Raw genomic sequence first — 9415 nt, forward strand, 5'->3', positions numbered from 1 at the left:
AAAATCGAGTTGATTGCTTCAAAATTTGGCTTCTTGTTTGTAGATCAGATGCGAAGCCAGATTGTCTCTAGCTTTTTTTTTATTTTATTTTTTAATCACTATCTCTTATGCCTCATTTTTAGCGTGCGAATTAGTATTATTATATTATATATGCAAATATATATATATATATATATATATATAAACTAAAAAGTTTTTTTATGATATTCTCATGTCTTATTATTATTTAATAATAATATTACATGATATTATTTATAATATTATTATGTGACATTTTCACTTAATTTTTTTTATTTTTTTTAACTATAAAATAAAATTTTAATATTTGAAATGATAAAAATAATTAGATGATTATATATTTAAATAATGTTCTTATTAAATAGCTATATTTTTATTATGAAATTTTAATTCAAAAATTGGAAAGATAAAAAATTAATAAAAAATATGAAATAATATTTAATTAATAAAAAATAATTAAAAATAAAATATAAAATTATTAATAAAAAATTAAAATATTATTTGATTTTCATATATTAAAATTAAAAAAAATATAAATTAAAATTATTTATATATCAAAATTATTAATAATTACATGCATTAGCACAGATAATTTTCTAATAATATATATACATGCATATTTTTTTTTCTCACAAAATATAAACATTCTTTTGATTTAGTGGGACAATAGAAAAACTATTGAATAATAATTTTTTTATTAATTATATTAATTATATGCATATAACTTAATCTAACTTGATTTAATTGTAGAAAATATAATATTTTTTTAATAAATTAAATTCAAATCATCACTCTCTTAATTTTATAATTAAAATAAAAAAATATCTAATATTTTCTTAAATGATTTTCTTAATTGATTTTTCTATAGTGAAAATTTATATAATAGTATATTAAAAAAGTATGTGATTTTGTGTAATACCATTGACATAATTTGGATAACAAAATTCATAAATGTAATTAATACAAGAAATTTTTATTATATAAAATTAGTGCAATTAAATATTTTTAAAAAATAAATAAATAACAGTAGGGTTCTATTTGTAAGCAAAGCAGCAATTTCCAGTCAATCAATAGTCAAATTTCGAGTAAATTTCAGGGAAAGATAGCTCCAATTTTGATTTTTGACAAATTGCACAGACGCAGAGTCTTGTCTTGAAGCTTTTTATATACAGGTTCACACCCAGAAATTGCCCCTCTTCTCTTTTATGTGGGTGATGCTCTGAAGCCTAAATGGAGAAGTTGAATCGGATTCCACTCAGAGAACGGCCGTGCGACGGGGAGGAGGATGATCGGAGCATGGTGCAGGTCGATGGTGGTGAGCTTGACGGTGGATTCGATGGAGGAGAGGAGGAGGAGGGCGTTATGAATGGAATGGAAGAAGTGGCGCAAATGAGTTCGATGGATTTTAAGAGTAATAATGGTTGTATGGTTCAATCATCTAGGACCAGTGAGCTTACCATCGCTTTTGAAGGCGAGGTCTATGTTTTCCCTGCGGTTACGCCTCAAAAAGTAAGGGTTTATCTGCCTAGCTTTTCTATGAGTAAATGCATGTGTCTTTGTACTGATTTTTATGGCTCATTTCTTGTTTCTGATAGGGTTTTTAATGAATTGGATTGGATTTGGTGGTCTATTTTTCTTTTAATTTTGGGTGAGAGGTGGCGGCGCTGAGAAATGAGGTGATGAGGGGAGGGAAGTTGAGCTGGCTGAGTGCGGTTTTTAATTGGTGGGTTGGTTGACTAGTCCTTGTGGGAAACATGGTAGAGTTTTCTCTAAGATAGATTTGCTTTTGGGCTTGAGCCTTGAGAAATGAAAAACGGATTACTGATCCAATTTCAATTCCACTTTCTTTGTTTGAGGTGACCATGGGAATTTGAGAAAATAAAATTATGATCCTTTTTTGGTGTTATTTTTATGATGCGTTGGTTTATGGAGCAAGGATACTGTTAGGTGTTTGCATCGAATTAGCAAAAATATAAAAGCAGGAGAACTTCCTTTGGCTTTATGGCGAAAATCCATTATTTGACAGCTTCCTAGTCCTCCCATATTGGAAATGGAAAAATTTAAATATTCATGTCTTTATTTTATTTATTTATTTATTTTTTGCTTTCAATTGACTGCTTGAATGAAGTATGGAGATATCTTGCCAATATATATATATATATGTTTGAGTTGTATATTTATATTTGAGTCGTCTTCAGTAAGTAGAGCAGATGACATTAAGGGCACTAATGGGGTACCAAGTCCTTATGAACCAGTCTTTTGTAAGTTATTTTGCTTCCATGTCTTACTGGCCTTGCACCTCATAACTAAATCATAGGTGAAAATTGGTCATTTTTGTAGTACATGTTGCAATCAAACCAATTATTCACCCAACTCAACTCAACTAAGCCTTTATCCCAAAAATTTATTGAGGAAACCAATTATTCACCCATTTCTGGTAAGCTAGGTGTTAGTTAATCCAAAAGAGCTTTGAGAGTTGCAACCTATACAATAACTTTTTATTTTGGGGGTCTTGGATGGATATAAATCAGTTCTTATTTTGTCCTCTTGTTAACTTCATTTGTAAATTTTTCTGGGCATATCACAATCTCGTTTTATTCATTATTTGTTGTTTATTTTCTTTGATAAAAACACATATGCAAAGCGTGGCCAAGCCTATGAGTCTTCTCATGTACCTTTCTGTGCCTGATTCACTGGAGTTCATGTGACAGGTGCAAGCAGTGCTGTTACTTCTGGGAGGGGCTGATACACCTGCCAGTGTACCAAGTTCTGAATTTTTGCTGCAACAGAATGCTGGAGTATATCATGTATTATTAACACCCTGCTTTGTGAAAATGTATTTTGTGGAATTATATGTAACTGTTTAATGGTTCTTTCTATATGTTCCAGAGTGTGGGTGATGCTTCTCGAGGATCAAAACTTTCTCGAAGAATTGCCTCCCTGGTAAGGTTCCGTGAAAAGCGTAAAGGAAGATGCTTTGAAAAGAAAATTCGGTACAATTGCCGGAAAGAAGTTGCCGAGAGGTAGGATACCAAATGTATATAGCTACTGTTGTTAGAGAAAAAGTAAATATTTCATTGAATATATGTACCAGCTGAATCCTGATTGTGTGTTATAGGAGGTCCCCCCTTCCCCTTCCTCCCAACAACAATATGACAAGGCATGTTAATGGCTTTCTATATTGAAAATTACTTGCTCAATTTTTTCCATGCTTTTGTTCCTATTTTCCTTTATTACCTTATCATCTCCATATTTCATTCGCTGAGCAATCCATTATAGATAGAACATTTTCAATAATCCTACATTTGTAGCGGTTTTCTGGTGGATAGGCCTTTAAATTTGTGTGCCTGGCCTTCCAGTGCTTGCCAGGGAAACCAGCTATGCTTTTATGCATGTTGAATCCATAGAGTAGGCATCTGTGGACAGTCAGCACTGTCCTGCCTGAGGTGTTTCATGACTTGTGAGGTTCAAATCTGTGGTTCAGTGGGATATATGATATTGGAAATTGAAAAGGAGTAAGACTTTGATATGAATACATGCTTGTTACTGAAACATTATAAACACTTGCTTGATCAGGACTTCTATCAACATTTTAACTTCTTCTTTTTTTTTTTTTAATAGTGCTGCTTCATTTTGCTTCTCCACTCTCTAGTACCTTCTGTTCATAGAATTGTGGCCTCTTTCTTTTCTAGGTGTTTGAATTATGTATTTAACAAACACATAAATCATGTTTGCAAACCTATACAGAACAAATAATATATGCAGTCTCTTCAACAGTTCTAATCTGTGGGTGTTCCCGTCCCAGTTTAACAAACTACTGCCCTGGTTGTCTCTTTTGCCTCATGGATATTTGTTAGGTTCCTCTCTGGACTTCATTCACTTTTGGCTTTTGTAGTTGCTGAAATTGATGATTCTACTAAAACTAGAGCCTTGAATATCTGGTTTCGGACTTTCTACAACAAAAATAATTTTGGTGATACAATAATATTGCTAGGTCACTCTGCTGTAACCTTAAAGTAAGTATTTATAAGTGAGTCATATTTTCTTGGAGCTATTGCTGTCACTATAAATCTGTACAATGAAGTAGTAAGGGGAAGCCAAAGGTTTACTTTTTGTTATGTGGCTCCTTACGTTCCCTTGCACTTTCTTTCTCACTCATCTGTAGACGCGAAAGCATACAAATATGCATGCACATGATGTTTGAACTTTGTTGTAGTATTGTTTTGGCTTTTGTGAATATGTATCATCCACAGTTGTGCATTAAATTCCATATTTCTTCTTCCTTTCTTAGGTTCTTGTTGTTTTTAGCATCTGAAACAATTATTAATTATATACACTAATCTTTCTGCCAGAATGCATCGTAAAAATGGACAATTTGCATCACTGAAGGACTGTTACAACACAGATGCTGGTAGCAACTGGGAACCAAGCAATGGCACTCCTCATTCTGAATCTATGTGAGTTGAACTTACTGAATACTTATATCAGCTACTAAAATATTATTAAAATTCTTGGATTATAGCTTATATATGAAGTTGACATTGCTGCTTGGTCTTATCCTGTCCTTAATTGATGCTAATGTATTCTCCATTATTTTGTAGTGATTCTTTTCCACATATTTGTTCAGTTTATGTAGATGTCAACACTGTGGGATTAGTGAGAAGGACACTCCAGCAATGCGTCGGGGCCCAGCTGGTCCAAGAACTCTCTGCAATGCTTGTGGCCTTATGTGGGCAAATAAGGTGTGTGTAGTGGTGTTAGGCAGATTATTTTGTTCACATTGTATGCAACTGTGCATAGTTTTTTGGTTTAATAATCATCACAATTGAGCAATGCCCTTTTTATTTTGTTGATAAATTGGTAAAGAGGCTAAAACTCTTGTTTAATGCACCATAAAGGTGCTGATCATTTGCAAAAAGGAGACTCATTTATGGAACCATGAATATATTGAAAAAAAAAAGAAAATAAAATAGATTTCTTATTATTATCTGTTATTTCAGTTATTATTGGTGGGTGTTGAATCATTCATCAGTATCCTTATTCATTCTTGGACTGTATCTTTTCTGGATATTATGGAAGCTCTTCCTTTTTTGTTCATTTTATTTTGTGTTGATTTCTAGGCATAGGCGTAGCTATCTTTTCTGGATACTATGGAAGCTCTTCCTTCTTTGTCCATTTTATTTTTTGTTGATTTCTAGGGATAGCTCTTGTACTATTGCAAATAATTATGCTTATTACTCATATTGTATATGATGCTGCAGTGTTCGTATGTTCATTATTTCTTTTTTTTTTTTTTTTTTTTTTGAGGAGTGTCAGCAAATCCTATCATTTACTATTAGAAATCCTTCTGTATGCTTCCCTTTTCGACTTGAGCAAGATTCCTTCAATTCCATTGCTCAAGTATATCTCACTTTTGATATGCATGGACTTATGGTTCCATTGTTATCTGAAAATTTTCTAATTCTGTTTGCTTTGAACTATTTCTTTAGTTCTGCAAAATGGGGAGACATATGTGATGTGTCACGTATCTGATTTTATTGAGTAGGTTAATGTAACCAACATATGTATAAAAACGCATTAGTGGATTACTGGATTAGGAGCCTGGGTAGCTGGATACACATTCGTCAATTTGGTGTCTGATCTTTAGTATTCGATTTCTTTCGCTGTCTTTTGTCAAGTTGTTGATCGATTTTTATTGTAGGAATATGATTATGCCAGTTGATGTACCATACAAAGATATTCTTCTGTCTATGAAATGTTTATTTATTGAGGTGTTTACAAATACAAACACGCATCTATGATCTATTCTTTTATATATTGATGTTTCTTAGCTAAAACTAAAATGTTTTCTCTGCTTGTTGCAGTTTAAAATTTGAGGCACTTCCTTGTCTAGCTGCCTTTATTTATGTCGATTAAAATGCATTATGCTTTTTAATGATACTACTGTTTGTTTTGGTGTAACTTATATTTTGTCATGATACTGAATTTTGAAGGGCACTTTAAGGGATCTTACCAAGGGAGGGAGGCATATTTCTTTTGATCAAAATGAGCTGGTATGTATCTTGGCCAACTCAATCCATATTTTTAGTGGCCACGCTCTTTCTGTCATTAGTAATGTTTGTTCTTTATTTCTCTATATGTGGTTTTGTGATTGGTTAAGATCCATTCATATAGATCATTTTTTGAAATCATATTTGTCCATTTCCAATAAAAGATTCATATAAAAGGAGTCACAACTTTGCTGTTGTTTCAGGGAACTCCTGATTTTAAACCTTCAACTATGGAACAAGAAAACCCTTATCCTAACCAGGATGAAGAGGTATGATTTCTTATATCAATTGACATGAATAGACACGAAGCAAACTAACAGCAAAATAATCTGGCATCACTATGGTACATCATTGTATTGCTCTCACTGCTACTTGTGCGTATAGTGATAAATTATGGGATAAATCCACGTCAAAAAATTCTTGTTTATCTAAAACAGCAGCCTGAACTTTGATCAGTGATGCTTCATTTGTTTAATCTTCAGGGGAGCCCAGAAGAGAATAAGCCAGCACCGTTACATTCTGAGAGTTCTTTGAGACCAAATGATCAGGTAATATCTTTTTCTAGGCTTGAAATTGACTTGACATGACATGAATTATTAACAAGTTTTCATGTTGCAATTGGGTCGACATTATAATGACATAAGCATGATACCTAAACCCGAAACCACTAATTTTGTGTCAGGTTCTTGCATGTCCAATAACCCCTAGTCCTGGTTGCCATGTTGTGGGATCAAGGTGTTGTCAAAGTGTAATAGTTGCAACGATAGTTGCCTAATTCGCTCCTTCCCCTTACTAACCACAATCTGGACGCTTCCCAGAAAGTAGTATATATTGGCATTCTGGATCATCTTGGTAGCTATCTGGATCCCTAAAACTGGTGTTCCGGTTCTTGCTTTCCATTTGATTTAGCAAGTATGTTTCCCACGGCAATGCTAATAAAAAAGAAACAAGGACAATAAGGTTTTGATAAGGGAAAGTAGCAGTACACTGAAGAAGAATAAGAAGAAGAAGTGGAATGGAAATGGAGACTACGATTAAATTGACGTTAGGTGAGATTGGGTGTGATTTATTGCTTATTTATTATGGGGAAGTGGGAAGGGTTAGTCTTGTGGCTGTTTCTAATAATTTTTAGTAAGTAAATGCCAGATATTATAAAAAAAAGACTAATATATTGGGTTAGGGGCCAATTAATATATTAACTACTAATTTGTATTCGCTAATTTATTGGTGTACCCCATAGTCTAATAGTAAAACTCTTTTTGGGCTCTCTTTTTATTAATATTAATCTTGTAAAATATATACATCATAATTCTTTTTTGAAAAAATAAAAGGAAATTATTATTTGATTAGGTTTTTTAGACTTGGGGATTATACTAGTTAAGTTTAATTCATGTACCTGAACCAAATTGATATAATTCACATACCACATTCTGAATTGGTGTACAAGCTAAACCTACCCCGTGTATCCTGTATCTAGCTAAGTGATGTATTACGTACTGTATGCCATACCACGATCCAAAATGTACTATGTTCCAGGTAACTATGGTTGCGACTAGTGTTTCTACAAATTCTTTTGGTTATTAGCTTGCAAAAATGTATTATCCATAGTGTAACAGCCATGTGGCCTATTTCACATGTGATTCTTGAATAACTTCCCTGAAATGGCCAGTAGCATAAAAGATAAGCAAATCAGTGGCCATTGACCATGTTGTCATAAGATGACATTTGATTATTGGCAATATTGACTTTAGCCAGACTACATTATGTGTCAAGAATAATGTTTCCAGAACATGATGCCTGAAAAAGTTAGGAAGGCGTGATTAGTTGCAACTCCTTTCTAGTTTCTACTAACCTATTAATTGTTGATCTTTCCTTTGGGGTTTAGAAGTTGGAATTTTTATTAAATTTCAAAAGGCATGATACAGGGAAGGTTGAATGCTTGTATACTTATTTTATCCGAGCAAGACCATGCAACCTAGGAGGCTGCATGCTTTTAGTGGGGAATGGACTGGTTACTTTTCATAGAAATGCAATTCCCTGGTTACCAGACCTAGTTGACATTAAAAATGTAGCTTTCTTGTTATCCCCAATTAGATGGTCATGGTTTCATATTCCTGTTTATGGTTTTGAATGTCCAATCCACTTTGTGGAAGATTTGCTTTTGGTTTGGATATCAGTTTCACATTTCCTATGCGCAGGAGTTGCTGGAAACTGATGAAACTCTCGCTGATCCTTTGCCTATGCATGTGGAAAATTCATCAGTCAACCTAGATGATGAGGTAATGAACTGGATGCTGAATAAGTACTTAAGCCCCATAGGTTTACTGATAACAATGCCACTGGAATGGTGATTTTGACTTTCGATCAAGTCTGTGGTGTTCTAGGACAAGTATATCAATTGATTAAAGTGACGCTAACACACTTGAATTTGCCAGACATACTAACTTCTACAAAAAAAAAAGGAGCACTAATACATTGTAATTTATATTGTCTTGATAAAATGTACAACTCATCTTTGTCTTTGTTGAAAGATATTTTGAGTAGGTCTTAGTGGCATGAACATAATCTTTTTTGGTGACAATTTAACTTAACATTTATTCAGGACTTCCAGGGCACTTTGGATGAGCTTGGCAATGTTTCAGGTTCAGAATTTGAGATCCCTGGGAATTTTGATGATCAGGTAGTGGTCTTTTAGCAAATTGACATGAAGCATATTGGAGACTAACCATATATCCTTCAGCTAGGTTAAATGCTGTAAATGTTAGTTACTTCTCCAAGTTCATGATACCAACTTACAGGTTGAGCTTGATGATTCTAATACGAGTGAGTGGCCAGGAACTTGAGATCATGCTGTGCGCCTGTGACCTTAATCCTTTATGTATATGTGTCCAGTTTCTTGCCATGGATCAAGTTGCAGTTTATACTAACTAATATTAGAAATCCAGAGATGGTTCTTGTTTATAAAGACAGATTTTTGTGTATGCAAGTTTTCAGAATTTACAATATTAATAATGTTGCCCTTTTCTTGGTTTTTATGTTTGCTTACTTCAGATCATATTCGAGCCCTTTACTTAGCAGTGTCTCTCTTCTCCGACCTTGAGCTTTTGTGTGTATTTATCTTCAATACAAATAATAGAAAATATTTTAATGGAAAATATTTTCTTGAAAAGTAATTTTCATGAAAAATATTTTTTGTATATAAATTATTTGGTGGAATCTAACATCGATGCTATGGGGATGCTTTCAGTTTAGGGGTGTGCAGTTTTCGGTTTTAACCGAAAAACCGAACCGAACCGATTAATTCGGTTCAATCGGTTCGGTTTTAAAATTTAATCGGTTCGGTTCGG

General features: G+C 33.3%; 1 protein-coding gene across 2 annotated transcripts; it reads left to right on the top strand.

The window, feature by feature from the left end:
* The first annotated feature begins 1064 nt into the window (after positions 1–1064).
* On the top strand, positions 1065–9103 carry LOC110642188 (GATA transcription factor 19). 2 transcript variants are annotated; one of them, XM_021794141.2, is made up of 11 exons: positions 1065–1527; positions 2730–2825; positions 2908–3041; positions 4371–4475; positions 4646–4760; positions 6012–6071; positions 6272–6337; positions 6551–6616; positions 8267–8347; positions 8671–8748; positions 8867–9103. In XM_021794141.2, exons 1-11 carry the CDS (start codon positions 1249–1251, stop codon positions 8909–8911), a joined length of 1125 nt encoding a protein of 374 aa, XP_021649833.2. In that variant the 5' UTR covers positions 1065–1248; the 3' UTR covers positions 8912–9103. The 2 variants fall into 2 exon arrangements, with proteins under 2 accessions (XP_021649833.2, XP_058007270.1); XM_058151287.1 differs by having other exon boundaries at positions 1066–1527; positions 8671–9103.
* The last annotated feature ends 312 nt before the right edge of the window (positions 9104–9415 follow it).

Source organism: Hevea brasiliensis, chromosome 8 (assembly GCF_030052815.1).
Source record: "Hevea brasiliensis isolate MT/VB/25A 57/8 chromosome 8, ASM3005281v1, whole genome shotgun sequence".
NCBI classification, from domain to species: domain Eukaryota; kingdom Viridiplantae; phylum Streptophyta; class Magnoliopsida; order Malpighiales; family Euphorbiaceae; genus Hevea; species Hevea brasiliensis.

Bases quoted from the DNA above. Each gene is read 5' to 3' on its own strand.
- LOC110642188 (XM_021794141.2), top strand. From the start codon at position 1,249: ATGGAGAAGTTGAATCGGATTCCACTCAGAGAACGGCCGTGCGACGGG. The intron at 4,761-6,011 runs GTGTGTGTAGTG...TGAATTTTGAAG, and splicing joins GCCTTATGTGGGCAAATAAG to GGCACTTTAAGGGATCTTAC. The intron at 6,617-8,266 runs GTAATATCTTTT...TCCTATGCGCAG, and splicing joins CTTTGAGACCAAATGATCAG to GAGTTGCTGGAAACTGATGA.